The sequence below is a fragment of the Chaetura pelagica genome, unplaced genomic scaffold, assembly GCF_000747805.2.
Source record: "Chaetura pelagica isolate M959 unplaced genomic scaffold, ChaPel_1.0 scaffold269, whole genome shotgun sequence".
NCBI lineage: Eukaryota > Metazoa > Chordata > Aves > Apodiformes > Apodidae > Chaetura > Chaetura pelagica.
This window is the reverse complement of record NW_009954705.1, coordinates 1,342,682-1,359,970: the sequence shown is the minus strand read 5'-3', so window position 1 is coordinate 1,359,970 and position 17,289 is coordinate 1,342,682. Positions and strand designations below refer to the sequence as shown.

Here is a 17,289-nt window from a genome sequence, read left to right as displayed (position 1 = left end):
AAACCTGTGCAGAGATAAAGACAGCAGGGCCAGTTTTAGAAACTCTAGACTTCTTTCATGTTTTGGGGAAACTTACATCTTTCCTAGGTTCCTTGAGAGTTACACGGAAAGCTAACTGATCTATAAGTTTGTAGTGAAGCACATGGTATCAAGACAGAGAATAGTATTTCTTTGTGTAAGTTCCTTTGTTTGCCTTAAAAATTAGGTGGAGGTGCCATTGATGTTTTGCTTCTAAATAAAGGAAGCTCTGTGCATAGTGGCATAGCTGTTCATAATTGTTACAAGGAAAATAAATTTGTCTTTTAATAGAATATAATGCAATTGCCAAACAATATCAGTGTAAGATGTGTTTCTAGATCAAAACAAGTCTTTGGTTCCTCTTTGACTATAGAGTTTTACACCAGCCACAGGTCTGATCCTGTGTCAGTGCTGCTTTGCTAATGTAGATACAGATTTTACTGGTTTCCACCTGTTAAATCACATGAAAGACAGCAAAATGCAGAGAAAAGAAAGTAATCTGACCTGGGCTGTTACTGTATATTTGTACACATACACTCCTGCAAGAAGTGCACCAAGGGTGGATGGCACACAAGATTTTGTGGCTATAGAATCCAAAGTAGATAAGCTTGGCTTACTACAGGGTGGATGTGGTAAAATGGGAATTTGGGAACTGCACTGTCACATCTGAAATCTCAGGATATTAAATTCCTAACCGAAAAAAATCCCATCAGGTTTTTATCTTATTGAACTACATCTAAATATTTTTTTCTCCCTATTTGGAGGCAATTAAGACATATCACAGAATCACAGTATCTTAGGGGTTGGAAGGGACTTTGAAAGATCATCTAGTCCAACCCCCCTGCCAGAGAGGGATCACCCAGAGCACATCACACAGGAACGTGTCCAGGCGGGTTTTGAATGTCTCCAGTGAAGGACACTCAACAACCTCTCTGGGCAGCCTGTTCCAGTGCTCTGTCACTCTCACAGTGAAGAAGTTTTTTCTGATCTACTATCTTTTTCTGTATCAGCTTGTCTTTAGCTTGGGGTTGTGGCGTAAGATGCATTTTTACACCATGAAAACCAGATGTAATACTCTGAAAAAGAGAAAGAGGAGGCGGAGCCACATCTCGAAGGAAAGGATTGGCTGCTTACATGTTTTGCATTCCAAGAAAAATAAATGTGTTCCCTAATTAATCCCAGAATTTCCTGAAGTATGTAAGCTACAGTGCATTACATCATATCTCACTTTATTTATCATTTGTGATACCCATGTATGAAGATTCCAGCAAGTTTTTGCTCACATGGCAATTAAGAGAGATGTTAAATGCATTTCACAGCTGCAAGCAAACTACTTCTGGAGAGCTGGCAAAAGCTGTGCTGTGCTTTCCCTTCAGCAATCAAGGAAGAAGTCAGTGTCCCCATAGTGCAGTCCTCTGGAGCTGGAAAGAAAATCCCATTGTTCACAGGAGTTAGATTCTGCATTCTATATTGTCAAGAAGTCAAAATATGGAATATTTTTTGGTTGTCTCTTCTGAAAGGACTCGTTGGGACAGTTGCATGAGCACTGCCTCCAGCATTTTGTTCCTGTGCAAGTGTTACTTCCTTGTCTTAGTGGACTAATGTGGGGAAGGTTTATTGTCCATCTGCAACATAACAAATTATTTTCTTGCAAAAACTGCTTCTTTACCTTAGTCAATCCTTTTGGGATACTGTGTTGCTCTATCTTATGGGCTGAACATCTGTAAAAACTGTATTCTGAAGCATGGCAATCACATACAACATGGAAGGAATCTTAAAATTGAGAGGCTAATGAAACAGGAAACAGGAAATGGGATGGAGCTTTTAATTCCTATTTCAGATCCAAGGTTGGGGTCTCATCATAACCTGTATCTGCAACAGCTGGTGGCCCTTTCTCTTCCCCATCATACGATAACCTGTGAAATCAATTGATATTTTTTAACTAATGCCGAATAGACAGGTATTTTGAGCCTCTGAAACTATAATCTCTATCAATATGATTCTGGCAGCCTCATTCAAGATCTCCAAGATAAGATAAACCTTATTGCCATTAAGGTATGCACTTCTCTTGCCTCTCCATTCACTCTTATCTTGCTAAAAGAGAAGGCATCACCTTTTGGCACAATAGTTCGATCCCTCTCTTTACTCTCCTTCTGGATTCTCTGTCAAAGTCAACAATCATGGAATCATAGAATCATAGAATGGTTTGGGTTGGAAGGGACCTTAAAGATCTTTTCTGGACTTGCTCCAAGAGCTCTGTGTCCTTCCTGTGTTAAGGGCTCCAGAAGTGGACAAAGTGCTCCACGTGGGGTCTCACAAGAGTGGAGTAGAGGGGGAGAGTCACCTTCCTTGACATCTTCAGCATAAAAAAGAAGAGGAAAAAAACCCCAAGGATATTGAGAGTCACACATGGACAGTGGGAATTTTTAAAAATGCCACACCATTCGTCTCAAATTGAGGGAAGGGGAAACATGAAGGAAAAAACAATGACTCAAGACTGTAATGTACATTTTTACTATGCTTGTACCTGGTACAAAGCAGGCTTTGTAAATGTAGAGTTGCATCCAGGCTTGGATCTCTGTGCTATCCAAGTGGTGGCATTTATTCCATTGATAAGGCATAACAACAAAACATGATGTGAGAACAAGAGGTCTTGTCTGAGCTTCAATGCCTATGTCATGCTTTGCCCTGTTTTCTTGTTACCTTATTAAAATGTGGCTTAAAACTCAAAGGATCCTATGTAAAGTGTTATTTGTACTCCTGACAAAGTGAACACTTGGTCCCACGTGGCATTATTTTAGTCTGTATTAGATTTCAGGTCTCAGGTTTAAAGTTATGACTTGATGGCTTTTCACTAGTTATTTGTTTGGGACCTTAGCTTCTGAGGGACTTGCAAATGCTAAATTTTTAAAATGTGCTGATACTTTTCCCGTGGAAATGTGATGTATTTAGTGTTTCAAGGTGTCCTTGCAAAATCTCAAGTCAATATGAGTGTCCTCATTCCGTAAGGCTACCTCATTGGTAGTTCTTACTAAAAATGCCCAAGAAAGATTTGTGGCTTTAAAATTCACGCTTTATGTTGTACGTAATGACCTAGAGATGTGTACTTTGCCATCTGTGAGCTTTGGAACAGCCTTACTGTCCTTAACATTTTTATTTATTTATTTATTTTTAAACAGTCCAGTCCTTCAGACAACATAAACGTGAGAAGCATCAAACTGAATCCTGGCAGGAATTTGTTAAAGCCGTGAAATGACAGCAAATTAAGTCCATTTGTCACCTCTATTGAAAAATGTCTATTTGTGTCTCAGTGGTGAAACCAGGATACTTAATTGCAAAGGTTTTGCCAAGATGAGCACTTTAGCTGCCAGCCAAGAGCCAACAGAATAGCTGTCCAAGCGCTGAGGCTAATGATAGTGTCAATCCATTGTGTCATAAATTACATCCTGTTCTAAATAATTAAATCTTGGAAACAAATAAAACATTCACCTTCTTCACCCAGATTTTTCCTCTACTTTGTGATGAAAATGTGACTTGAAAAATCAGCATAATTAAATGTCATCCTTTCTACTTTGACTGGCATTTTTTAGGGTGGTTTTTTTCCATTCCTTTTTATTAGGCTGCTTTGATTAGAGAGTGGCATGAAGATGAGTTGTTTTTATGATGCCTGTTTGACACTTCCAGATTCCAGGAGCAGCCCTAATTCCTGATGGCAAGACAATAATCTGGGACAGCATGAAGGGCTTCAGAATACCAAAGGCAACCTATGAATTCATAGGGCTCCTGAGCTGTGAGACAGCTGTCGGTGGGCACAAGTACAGCACAAAGTACCTAACACACCGAGAAAGTAAGTAGCGTTCTTCACTCCCTGTCTTTCAGAGAGCACTCTGCACTGGTGTTGTGGTTCACTTTGCTTTCTCTTCATCACCTGCAGCCAACACCATTTTTGATATTCAGTTAAGCACTCCACGTCTTGTCAAGTTGCTGAAAGGAGACAGCCTGGCAATTAACTGCACTGTCACTGCAGCCTGGAACACCAGAGTGCAGATGACGTGGACGTATCCTGGAGAGGTGAGTGCTGTGTTTGAAATTAAGAATCCAGGGGTTTCCCATAGCTCACGCTGCATCTAGCATCCTGGAAGGAATTTTGCCTTGAAATGCTTGCCATGGTTCGCATTCCATTGTTTTGACCCTTGCTGACATGTGTTTAAAGGTTTCTTTTTTTCTTTCTGGTGCTTAATTGAATGAGTAAACGTGTTTACTCAATGTACTCTGGTAATACTGCATAATTGCAAGTGAAGTCTAGAATTGTTTCATGCCTGAAAACTTCTTTTTGGCCTGAAGAAATTGTAGGAATTTATGACCCAGTCCCGGGCAGGAGCTCTCTCTTGTGATAAAAAATAAAAAAGTTTTCAGTTAGACTGTCTTCCTCAACACATTCATTTTGAAGTCTGACAGACAGACACCTGACTCAAGCACGTTTGGAAAGGTATTTTGATTTAGCTCACCAAAATCTCATTTGTTAAGTGTCACATGAACAATCCTCTTGTTTTGACAACTACAGGAATGATCTTGAATGTGCTTCTCCTCCCCCATACTGGGAGCATCCTCATAAATATTTGTCACTTACAGAACAACTGCCAGGGAGTCCATGTAAAGCTGATAAGAATTTGACATTACTTTAAGGTTTACAGCTCCCATTCCTTTCATGTCAGTTTGATTTATGTTAATAATTCAAGTCAAGATCATTTATTATGTCATTCATTGTGCCTAATCACAAACTGAAATTATGATTACATTATATAGGGAAGACTAATACAATACTTTCTTGCATACTGTAGCATTTCCCTGCCATTTTTTCACATCAGAAATAAACAACTTAGCAACAAGAAATGCTCCAAATATATTATGTTGCTCATTGCTACTTTACCAAGGTGTAAATGGGCACCACAGTTGTGAAAATCTGCTTTGGTTGTTTTTTTTTCTGGATGGTAACTGAAGGGTGCTGAGTGTTTATAAGACACCAACAATGTCCTGGGTTAAATAAACTTTGAGGCCAAAGGCTGAGGAGGAGTTACAGGAAATAACTCCTCAGACTCACATTATCTTCAGTTCCACCCTGTTATTCCCTTGCCAAATCTTGTCCTTTTTCCATGTATAGCGTTTCCAGAATTCTTCCCTTCTTATGTTAATGCCCTCTTCCTCCATATGTCTGCTGCCTATGGACACTGAATCCAGGCACCAAATGATGTGTCAGTGGCTCTGGGGATTTTTATGAGCAATGCTGGGCAAGGAGCAATGGGGAGCTGGTTGTGTTGGTGTGGCAGAGTGTAAGAAGGAGCAGTCTTTGTTGGGAAGTAACTAGTTTGGATGCTGTTACAACTTCAGTGAAGATAGGAATGAATTGCCACATGATGTCACTTAATTACAGTTTTTATTGTTGACCCTCTGGAAATGTTAGGCATCTTTTGCACGTACAGAGGGATCTGAAGTTTTTTATTAAGCCATGATACAGTAAAATAAAAATCTTGATAGTCATGAACATTTGTTTGATTAAGCTTGTTTCATTTTTGCTTTTATAGGCAAGGAAGAGAGGTTCTGTAATGCAGCGCATTAACCGGAGGAATACAGAACCCAATATTTTTTACAGTATCCTTGTTGTTGACAAAGTACGTGATATTGATCAAGGCCGGTATACCTGTCACGTGAAGAGTGGGCCATCAATCAGAGCTGTTAACACAACAGTCATTGTTTATGGTAAGAAATGCTGAAGATTTGCAGAATACTCTATGTCCATGTACCACCTTCAGCCTTACATCTGAGCACAAAGTGGAAGTGAATTTATAGCACGTTCATCATGGGCAGAAGAAGAAGGGAAAGCAGGGGATATGTGCCTTTTCTTCCATGACCATTTTCTATTGTTGGCAGTAGACAAGTTCATGTTCATTTTGATCACTCTCATCTGCTAAATACTGTCCTCAGTCAGTTCTGGCAGAAGCAATCAGATAGATAGATAGATAGATAGATAGATAGATAGATAGATAGATAGATAGATAGAGAACACAAGCTGAATTTAAATAGCAGAATCCCAGTTCCTCTTCTACGGTACTTATTAATTGTTCCCTATGACAAATGAAGAAGAAACAGCTACACTAACTCTACATGGAACAGTTAGCTACTAGCCCATTAAAAAAAAACACCAAAAAACAAACAAGGATAAGATATTGCAACTCATTTACATTGGCAGCCTTAAACGAGTTTCCTGTGGTCTACCTGGGCCTTCTGTGAAATCTGGAAATTTCTAGTATTCTTTCAAATGTATGTGAATTAGGACTTGTGCATTGGGACTATGAGAAGCTACCTTCCTCGTGGCATCCTATTACAATTAGGACTACCCAGGATCTTTGAAGCATCTTTGGTATTAAGGACCAAGTGGTTGGTGGGTGTCCTCTATGACAGATGGCCTGAATATTGATTTGTTTCATGTTTTTGGTGATCTACCTTTTCTCTCTCATCTGGAAGTGTGCCCTCAAAACCCCATGTTGATATTCTTAAGAGAATATTTCAGTACATTTTATCTACTTAAGCCCTGGGCTAAGTCACTGGGAGCACAGGATGGGTCTTGATATCCACTTACAATATTCTTAAGCAGAAAAGCTGAAGCTGACAGAAAGTTTTAGATGAAAAATAAAGTCAGGGAAGCTGGAACAGTTTAATCTACTCTGTAAACTCTTATTCACAGAAGGAGCCCCGTCTATGGGATACTCATATTAGAAAGAGCCTGTGTGAATAAGACTTTGCAGAATCAGGGTTGTATCTTTGTAACTTAATGTGTGTAATTTAACTACTGATTTGTCTGGTGCACGTTATTTTCAATGTACATGGCAACTGCACTTGTTTAATAGATATCCTACATTCTTATGCAGTCCATAACCCAAGTATGGCACTATAGGTACTATCAACAGGAGATTCAAACAATTGTTCATGTATTGACTGATTTTGCTCAAGTGCAGTTTGGGGAAAACAAAAAAGAATATATTCTCAAATGTATTATACAAATATTGTGGTTTAATGCCTCTGGTAAAACCCATCAACTTGCCAAAGAGTTAGAAATAAGGGGCAGTACAATTAGAAAAGAACACGTTCCAGCATGTTGAGATTGTTTCAATCAAGTAATAAGGTTTTCTTTGATGAAGCAGCTGTATATAGATGATACAGAAATTTTCTGCCTTTCCCTTTGCTGTTTCTCTGAATGCCCCTTAAAGCCTTTCTGGCAGAATATTTTCTTTTGGAACATGTGTTAATTCTGGGCCTTTAGATGTGGAAGGGTCACCTACTCATCCAGTTCAACTTCCCAAGTATCACAAACTGCTTTCTTGTGTTGAAAATAGTGCCTTTTTTTCTGACTGAAGCAAAATATGAATTTGGCTATCGTGTATCTTCTCCAGGCCCATTCCTGGGCTTGGAACTATCTCAGTTTCTTGTATATTCATGGTGGTATTCTCTATATTTTATAGATCTCTCCGAGTTCAGACTGTATTCTTGCTGTTGCCATGTGGGAACACCAACATTATTAAATATCATTTTTATTTTAATTCCCGTTCTCTTTAGTAGAACAACTTTTTTCTTTTTGCAGTCTGAAAATCAGTAACATAAGTGCCCTCTTTTTCTTTTGTTTAAGATAAAATGTTCATTAATTTGAAACGTCGAAGAAAAACTGCGCTGGAGGCTGTAGCTGGGAGAAAATCTTATCGTTTGTCAATGAAAGTGAAGGCATTTCCCTCTCCAGAGGTTATATGGTAGGACAACTGTTACTTCCACATATGCATACTGGGCCTCTTCTTAGATGAAAAATAGTATCTTGATAAAATATTCAAATAAACCCCCTTGAAATTACAACAAATTAGAGACTGGAGTTGTGGAGTTTTACTAGAAGTTTCAGGATTGTCCTGGGTTTTAACAATTTGTGAGAGTGTTATCTCCATTTTGCAAGGGCAAAAAAGGATGTCTGGAAAGATTAAAGCTCAGATCCTCAAATACTATAGATGTGTCTCCTGTAAAATCGAGGGACACTCTACAGCTAAATATCTCTACCAACCTTGAGTGAAGTGTTGCATTCAACTTGACTCAGATCTAGATATGAGACCTGAACTTGCTTTTCTGACAGTAGGAGAAAAAAAAAGAAGGTTTTAATTTATTTTTTTTCAGTATGATTGAGCTGAGTCATACAGATGTGCACTATTAGAAAAGCAATTGAAGTTGTTTTTGTTGTATGGTGACTTGCAGGTTGTAGATCTACTTTAGTGACTGGAGTGTTCGCTTTGGCTTGTGTGCACCATGCTAAGAAATCTTTTTAGCAGTTTTTTGTATTAACCCAAACCACTTTTATATAAAACAATGTTATCTATTAATGATCTCAAGGGTGTGTTTTTTTTGTTTAAATAATTTTAAATACCAGTAGCTTTGGCTCAATTCATTGCGCTTTAACAAAGGGTCTATGACAAGACTGATTAAGAAAACAAACCAAACATACATGAACAGTGAGGGTTCATGCTACTCACAGCCAGAAATTACTTTTGCTCCAAACATTTTGTTTTACAAAACCCTTACATTTATAGCTACACATGGAACATTAAGGGATTAAAGTGAAGCTGATGCTAGCCATTCATACAGTAATTTCTGTGTCTTTAATTGTTGGGCTTGTTAACTACACATAAAGCTCTAAAAAGTTCTGAAATACAAAAAAAATCCATTTAAGCAAGATTTTTTATTTCTTTTTCCCAGTGAGGTTGGTCAACACTAGAATAGAACAAGTAGTTCAGAAAGGCTGTGGAGTCTCCATCCCTGGAGATTTTCAACACTAGACTGAAAATGGTGTTGGGCAACCTGTTGACTTTGCTTTGACCAGGGCATTGGACTAGGTGAACACCAGAGGCTCTTTCATCCTCAACTATTCTGGAGTTCTGTAAAATACAGACACAATGTAATGCCTGAATCCATAGTATTCACATGCAATTTGTAGTGTTTCTCTAATACCTAAGAGTTTTCTGTAAATACTTATTAAAAACCCATGAATCATTTTAATCTGGCCCATTATCATAGTGAAACTCTGCTGCATTCTTCTCCTAATACCATGCCAACCTTCTTACAGCGACTTACCACATAAGCCTTAATCTGTATTTTAGTCTTTGAATAAAAAATGTTGTGCTTCTTTAGGAATCTGTGTGTGAGGATCAGTTAGTACTTTCTATGTTGATTTTCTGTTATCTTTAAAAACATTCACTTGATAGCAGGATATCTGATTCTTAAGTGCTTATCTAATCTGCATACTCTTCCTCTTCCTAAAATCACAGCTGTGCTTAGACTACTGTAATACTTTGTCCCAGGATGTATTCTGAGGTCATAAAGAAATGGTCAGTGCTGGGTGATGCAACCTTTATTTGTGTGAATGACTCCTAGTCAAAATGGTTGTCTTCTAGACTAAATGGCGGCACAAGCATGGAAAACCGGCAAGCTTGCATGTTTCAGCAACTCTCAGATGCTATAGAGCCCTCTGAGATCCTTACCAATTTTAAAATATAGAATGGTATTCTCCAAAGTGCTTTATGAATCTCAGAACTCTTACTGGGAAGGGAAGGGTAAGCGTTTGGTAGACAAAATCTTAGACTGTAAATTTAAGCACTTCCCAAAGATCGAGAAATGTTGTGAAAAGAAATAACATAGGTAGTTTAAGCAATATTATGTTTCAAAATTTTGATTTCTGGAATTCTTTTAAACAGGTTAAAAGATGGGCTACCTGCTGCTGAAAAGTGTGCCCGGTACATGGTTAAAGACTATTCATTAATTATCAAAGATGTTGCTGAAGAAGATGCTGGAAACTACACTATAATTTTGAGCATACGACAGTGGAATTTGTCTAAGAATCTTACAGTCACTCTTACAGTAAATGGTAAGTTTAAGTTTGCAGCATGTTCCCACACTTCTCTTGAACATGCTAATGCTGAATTTTCATTGAGCTAGATTTTTATTAATCTTGCACAGTTTGGGTCATTGTGGGCTTTCTTACAGACTTCCATGGACCTAAATCCAAGGCATGTGTGCCGGGTGACAGACCTATCTTGGAATCAGAAGACAGACACGGGTTTTCATTAGAAGGATTTCTGTCTTCCACACTCACATACTTGTTCCTGATGACTTAAATGTGTTACTAACCACTCATCTGACTGGACTTAGTCCTGCTGTTTTGCATTGTTCTGGGGAATTTTTTTCTTATTCACCCTGCAGGAATGTAGTATTTTTATGACCATGTAGCACACTGGAAATTATCTGGTTTTAATTGCTTTCCAATTTTTACCCTTTACAGTGAAACCCCAGATATACGAAAATGCCGTGTCATCATTTCCTGATCCAAATCTGTATTTACTGAGCAGCAAACAAGTGCTGACATGCACGGTGTATGGTGTTCCTCAGCCTAAAATTATATGGATGTGGTACCCCTGTAGCCAAAACCATTCGAAAGCAAGGTAGGACAGCTTCCTTATTTCTATTTAGCACATCTTCCCTTACTATGACGTTTAAATATTTACTTTTTTACAAGAATAAAGCTTGCCATGACCATTGCTTAGTAGAATTTGTATACTTTTAATCAATGTCTTTTCAGTAAACATGTAGACAGAACTATTTCTTCATTAGTATTTGAAAATGGAGGGCAGTGTTATTTTGTATTGCTACTTAGGTTTATTTACAGTTCACTACTATTCCTGCATGAAATGTCAAGAGATGATAATGTCTTTTTTTTGTTTTCATGAGGAAAGCCTTGCAGACAATGTTTTGCAGAGCTCACATGGTGGAGGTTTCCATGCTTTCCTCCATGCTTCCTTCCATGCACAGTGGTTTCCCTTTGTAACTTTTTTTTTTTTTACAAAGGTCAAATCTTTCTTATACTATGTTAACTCATAGTTTCAGTTCATCAAATCAAATGTGTCCAGCATTCTCCAGAGGATATTGCAACAGGGTAAAGTACAAATGGCACCATACAAGCTTACTTGATGCTGATGTGGTGCTTAACTAAACCTCTTTTCTATTTAGGCTTTCTTTGGAACTCGTTGTTTTTATGAGTACAAGTTTGTGTGTTGACTCATTTATCTGCATCTCTTCCTGAATCATGACATCTGACACAATCTTGGTGATTAACACTCAACCTCCACAATGGCATTAGCTGCCCTTGGAGGGTTCAAACATTCAAGGTATTTAGATCACATCAAAATGACAATATGTAAAAACCTAACAAAAGTTTAGGAACCAACATTTTCTTGGTTTAAGTTCAAATAAATCATTTTCTGCAGCTTTTAATTTATTTCATGCTTTCATGGAATTGGGTTTTAGTGCCAGCACAGCCAAACATTTAAGCACATGCTTAACTGCAGGTGTACAAAACATCTCATTCAATTAAATAGGACAAACATCTTATTTCAAATTAAGGGTGCTTGTAAGTGCTTTGTGATCAATGAGAGAGTGGTCAGCACTTCCTAGAAGCACATACAGCTTTTCCAATTCACCTTGCTTTGGGATTATGCTAATTGATGGCTTTCTGTGCCCTTCTCACCAAGAGGTGGCACTAGCAATCTCTCCTGTTGCTGGAATAGGTAGAACCTGAAATTCTCTGTTTCGAGGGCAGGTGAGGGCTGCATTTCCTCTCTCTGTTACATTATCTTTGAAGGACAAGTCACAAAATTTTGAGAATTTTACTTTTGCTTATAGGTGCGAGGTGTAAGAGGAAAGAAATCAGAACATCTTTTAAGTAGAGAAACCCTGTGAAAAGCATGTATGCAAATGTTTGGTCTTTTGGTTTCTTTCAAGTGTTTATATATCTATGCATGCTTTGGATTGAAATCCCAGTGTGGCACTGATAAAGCAGCTGGTTCTTCTTTGGTAGTTGGGTAGCTAGTGCTCGTGCATTATCAAATACTTCCCCCTGTTAACAGACACAGATCTTCACTACAGCACAGGAGAGTGTGTCATCAGAAATAGAAATTCATATTCACAAGCAGGTGTTTAATAATGTGCTAAACTGAAGACTCAATTAAATGCTAATTAGAAGTGTGTTTGAGCAGGTGATTAAAGGAGAAATGTAGCAATTTGGATCAGCTGTTGGCTCTGTTACAATGTTGTTTCCAGACTTGCTTCCAAATTGCCTTCATAATTGTTCTGTGACATTTCTTTAACCCCCTCCCCTTCCTTCTCCTTGAAATGCTCATTGTAGAAGCAGTCTGGAGAATGCCATTTTTAATGCTTTGCCTAAGATGAGTAGAATTACTCCCTCTGAATAATAAGGTCACTATCAACTGTGGCAGAAAAGCAGAAATACCAGAATAATTACATTTTGACTCCTGCTCCAGGAAGGGAGCAGAGTGGACTTACCTTGGCAGCTGGTATGCCTTGCTCAGGTTGATGTCTGTGCCAGTTCAGGTGTTCTCCCTGAAGAGCTGCAGAACCATTTAATCTCATGTATTTCACTATACTTTGCTCTTTGTTTGAGGGGAGGTTTGCCTAAACAACAGACTTAAGCTGTGTATACCTTGTACAGCAGATTAAAAAAAAACTATCTTACCCTGCCATTACAGCATTTATTTGGATTTACTTGCCCAGTGTTAGGTTTCCAAGGCTGAAATATTACTCTGTTTTTGCTCAAGTACGGCCTGTTTCTGTCCACAGATGTACCTTGTGCCTTAAGCTGTCAAACCCCCACAGGTTACTGTTGCTCATTGCATGGCAATAGGGATTCTCATCAAGTTTCTGAGTCCCATGCCATGGGACAAAGGGCACCCTCTGAGTAAAAAGGATTCCAGTGCTGAAATAACCTTGCACTGCACAGATCTGTTTGCTTCAAGATTCCTACACGTGCTTAACGTTACATCACTGGAATATTATCACTGCAGTCTGGGGAATAACGTGTAGGGCATAAATCAGATGGTTTTCTTTTTGAAGGACTGTGGCCTGTAGGCTCCTTAATAGAAACGGTTAGGTTATCTGGCTGCTTATTTCAATTTCTGTTCCAAACAGTATTTCTGTTTCAAAAATCTGAAAGTACCTCAGTGGATCACATTGCTTTTAAATATAATACAGATATAATTTAATGCTTTGTGATTGATACAATCAATTTGTATAACTCTCCTCTCTACATCATTCAGGCCAATAAAAGGGGGCCAGTCAAATTAAACACTTTCCTGGTTTTCTGGTAGCAAATTTTAAAAAAACCAACAACCCAAACCACCAACAAAACAAAAAACAAACAAAAACCTAACAAAAAAAAAACCTGTAAAATTGCTCAACAAATTTGACTTTTTGGAATGTGGAGAGATCAACATTAAAATGACTTGTTTTTTATTTTCTACTAAAATGACTTTACTAATTCTATTGCCATTAAATAACCTTCTGTTAGCTAGCTGGATGGATAGGCAGAAAGATTCTCTCCTGATGTTCACCCCAGAAGGGAAACATACCAGAGTCAAGAAAAACTGTCTGAGACAAAAAGTAATGTTTGAGGTTTTTTAAAGCTTATGCAGAGCTAGTAAGTTCAGAGATGGCAGGCAAAAGACAGCTGAAGATGCAACGAGAGTTAAAATAAAATGCAATTAAAAAACCAAAAGATCAGTCTTTCTTAAATGGCTGAGAAACTTCTTTTCCAGTGCTGACTGCAGCTTACTCTGCTGCTCTGTAGCAGACACACATTCCCAGGCTGGGCAGCACCCGACTGTGCAGTGGATGCAGCAGAGGACAACCTGTGGGACACCTGTCCTACCACATCCATTCATCCTCCTTCACCTCTTTCCTACCACCCTGAACATGTCCCTTCTGGCTCTGCTTTTGCCCAGGTTGGGTTGTCAGCAGAGAGGCAGCCAGTGGCAGGCCTTGCCGAGGGTCTCCAGAGCCAGCCAGACTGGGCTCCACCTAAAACTCCTCAGCTCTGAAGCTGCAGATTGACGTCTGCACTCAGGGAATGTGCTTGATGTTAATGGTTCTTGACCTGAATCTCATCACGGATTTGTGTTTATCTTAAACTGGTCTGGCAGACATGGCCAAGAAAGGCATGGGGAATGTTGCTACTGCTCAGTGGAAGCACCAGTTTCCTCAGAAGTTGTGCAGTGTCATTTGGGTGCAGTTTCTCTCCCTGGACATTCCCATGTGGGCAGTTCAAGAGCGATCTTCGTTGTGCTCTGCTCAAGGTTCAACTGATCAGCCCTTCAACAACTGTAAACAGATGAACACTGAAATTTTACCCTGGATGTTCCAACTCTCCCATTACCTCACTGCCTCCCTTTCTCCTTGAGCTATCAGTTTTGTTTAGCCTCAAACTGAATATCAGATTATTAATTTACAACCGTGCCATCACATTGCGCTGGGGTTTTTTTGCCTTTTGTTTTGTTTTCTCTCTGAGTGTGCATGAGGGAGAGAGAAACTTGATAGTATTGTGGAGATACCTACAAAATCAAAATCACTGGAAAAAACTGGTACCTGATTCTCTGCCCTGCTGACTGAAGTGTCAGGATTCGAACTCTTCCTGGTGATAAAAGCACCTGAATGGTGGAACTGGGAATGAAGGGACTGCATGCCTGAAGCTGCAGACAGAAATGGGAAGCAGGGACCAGGGCCTGTGCAACAATGCCTAAGCTGGTAGTGCTGCCAAAGAGCTAATCTCAGGAAACCATGATGTTTGTAATGCTTTGAAGTGAGTCCATGCTTCTCAGTGGAATCACTACTGGTTTAGCACAGAGTGAGGAGAAGGAAATATCACGTCCCTTTCAGGCTTGTCTAGAGTGTGAAGAAAGGGTGATGTGAATTATTTTCTACAGAAATATCTCCCCAGAACTGCACAGAAAGGAAGAGGAGCATGTCATGGATCTCAGCAAGGCAAAAACTTGAAACATCTGCAGTGATACAGAAGTCTGAAACTACCATAATGAAAGTGCACGGCCAGACTCCCAGCAGCTTTGGTGAAAGAGGAGGCCGTGTGTGCACAGCAGTCTAATTGCATTTCTGCATTGTTTATGTCAGTGTCTTAATCAGGGATTGAAAGGCAGAATCATTAGGATGTTGGGGAAAACAGATTTGGAACATCAGTGAGGTATGTAAAATGAACAAGTAAAGAACAAATGTTAATTGTACTTAATTAGAAATGTACTGAACCACCCAAATTTAATTGTGGATGTCTGCAAACATGGATGCCCATTAGTTTGTCCACAGTGACTGTTTTTGTTCCCCATGCCACCTTCTATTCTCGGGAAGGGGAAGTCTGAGTCCTTAGAGCTGGTAAAAGTAGGTCAGATGCCATAAATAAACAGGTAGTTCAAAAATGCCTTTGTTTAATTTGACATGTGGCCAAATTCTCAGCTTTAAATTCACAGTGGCTGAGGATCTGGCTGGTGGCCTTTGCACCTTCTGATCTATACTACGAGAAAATCTTACAGTGATCTAGTAATGTAAAGGTACTTAAAATGCATACATCAAAAAAGTACTCTAGCTATTCCTTTATTTTGCTACAGTGGGGAAACAGATTAGCATCAATAAAAATCAGACCCTGTATATTTTGCATATCTTTCAAAAAATGCAGAGAAACAGACATGAGTATACATTGAGGCAGCATGGACTTGCAAAGAATTTGAAGCCAAAAGAAAGAGAAAAGTGAAATAACATCTGATCTGCTTCAGCCTGAACAAACAATGTGCTGAAGCATCTCATCCTGCACTTCCACTGTAAGCCAAAAGTCAATGCTTGCTTGTGAACACCTTCTGTCCTCTGAAGACATCTGATAGGACTGGATCCTTGTCCTCAGTCGGTATTTTGGAAATTTTTTATATTTTTAAGTATTTTACTTACAAAATGACATGTGAATCAGACCTGGCATATACATACAGATAAATAACCTTGGCAAATACCCATTATATACTGAGTACAGTTTGCTTCAGTGCTTCACGGTAACACACTGATGAGTTTCTTCTGCAAGCTGTAAATGGTTTGATTATGGATCTTAGCTGAACCAGAGGCTTAAGCTTTCAAATTTTGATGTTGTTGATTTTCACATCACTTTAAATCCAAGTTTTTCAAGTTTAATAGGAAATATTTTAAAGCAAAATGCATTATGTTGCCCAAGTAATTTTTTCAACTGGACATTGATCAAACCGAAAACATAAGCACTACAGTAAGATCCAGATGGTCAGAGGTGTTCTGCTTAGTATCACTCTTTTATCCTCACTCACCTACCTTTTTTTTCTCTTGCTGTCCCTCATTCTTTCCCAGTTTCTTTTTTTTTCCTCTTTTGGCCTTCACGGTGTGGTCCATTGGCTTTACTAGTGACACCCCATCTTTACAAAGAACACGTTAGGGTCATGCAGATGGTGGGATGTTATTGCTTGATCTCTTACACACTGTGGCCCAGCCCACAGAAACCAAAGTGTGTGACATTCTATACGTGGGGACTGCACGTCACGTGCGAGGCCCCACACGCCGGTGGTGGCCAAGCCAGTGAGACATCCCAGCCGTAGCCAGAAACCTGCTCCTGTGCTAGCAGGGGCTCTTGGCCAAAGGAAGGCACCAGGTCAAACCCTGTGTGTGCTTAGGAGTGATTATGAATGGAGTACTATTACTGGATCAAGTACACCTTTTACAAAAATATACAAACCTTAATTAGCATCCTCTTTCCTTTTACGTGTGTGCCTTTCAAAAAGCCTTTGCAGAAAGGCTTTGAACAGACACGGCACATGAGGTAAGGTCACGATCAGAAAAAACTACTCAATTAAAAAATAGAAAACAGAGGTTAAGAGGGAACAGCCAGTTCTTGCACTGTAGGGAGGTGACCAGTGAGGCTTTTCAGGACTTGGTGCTGGGGTCTGTCCTTGTCAACATGTTCAGAAATAACCTGGAAAAGGTGGTGAGGAGGTGACAGAGTTTGCTGATGATACTAAGTTATTCAGATTTGTAAGGATGAGGGCTGATGGCAAAGAAGTGCAGAAATGTATGAATTGGGTTATCTGAGTGACAAAGTGGCAGATGAAATTCACTGAAGATAAATTTGCACGATGTACACAGAAAAAAGCAACCCCACACTCACATGTAAAATGTAAGTGTAAAATACCTGTATATGTAAAAAAATCTGTACATGTAAAAAGGCTGTTGGCTGATCATCACTGCCACAAAGAGAGATCTGAGCATTGTGATACATGGGTTTATGAAAATTATTGCAATCAGGAGCAGCTCAAAAAAACAGATCAAATG

At 39.2% G+C, this 17,289-nt stretch overlaps 1 protein-coding gene across 1 annotated transcript in view; it reads left to right on the top strand.

Moving 5' to 3' along the window:
• Nucleotides 1-17,289, top strand: part of FLT1 (fms-related tyrosine kinase 1) — a 91,339-nt gene that overhangs the window by 9,250 nt on the left and 64,800 nt on the right. The window contains exons 4-9 of the mRNA XM_010005653.1: nucleotides 3,703-3,865; nucleotides 3,953-4,089; nucleotides 5,601-5,775; nucleotides 7,700-7,817; nucleotides 9,798-9,967; nucleotides 10,382-10,541. Of these exons, the coding sequence (XP_010003955.1) occupies nucleotides 3,703-3,865; nucleotides 3,953-4,089; nucleotides 5,601-5,775; nucleotides 7,700-7,817; nucleotides 9,798-9,967; nucleotides 10,382-10,541 (923 nt within the window). The remainder of the gene's footprint in view (nucleotides 1-3,702; nucleotides 3,866-3,952; nucleotides 4,090-5,600; nucleotides 5,776-7,699; nucleotides 7,818-9,797; nucleotides 9,968-10,381; nucleotides 10,542-17,289) is intronic.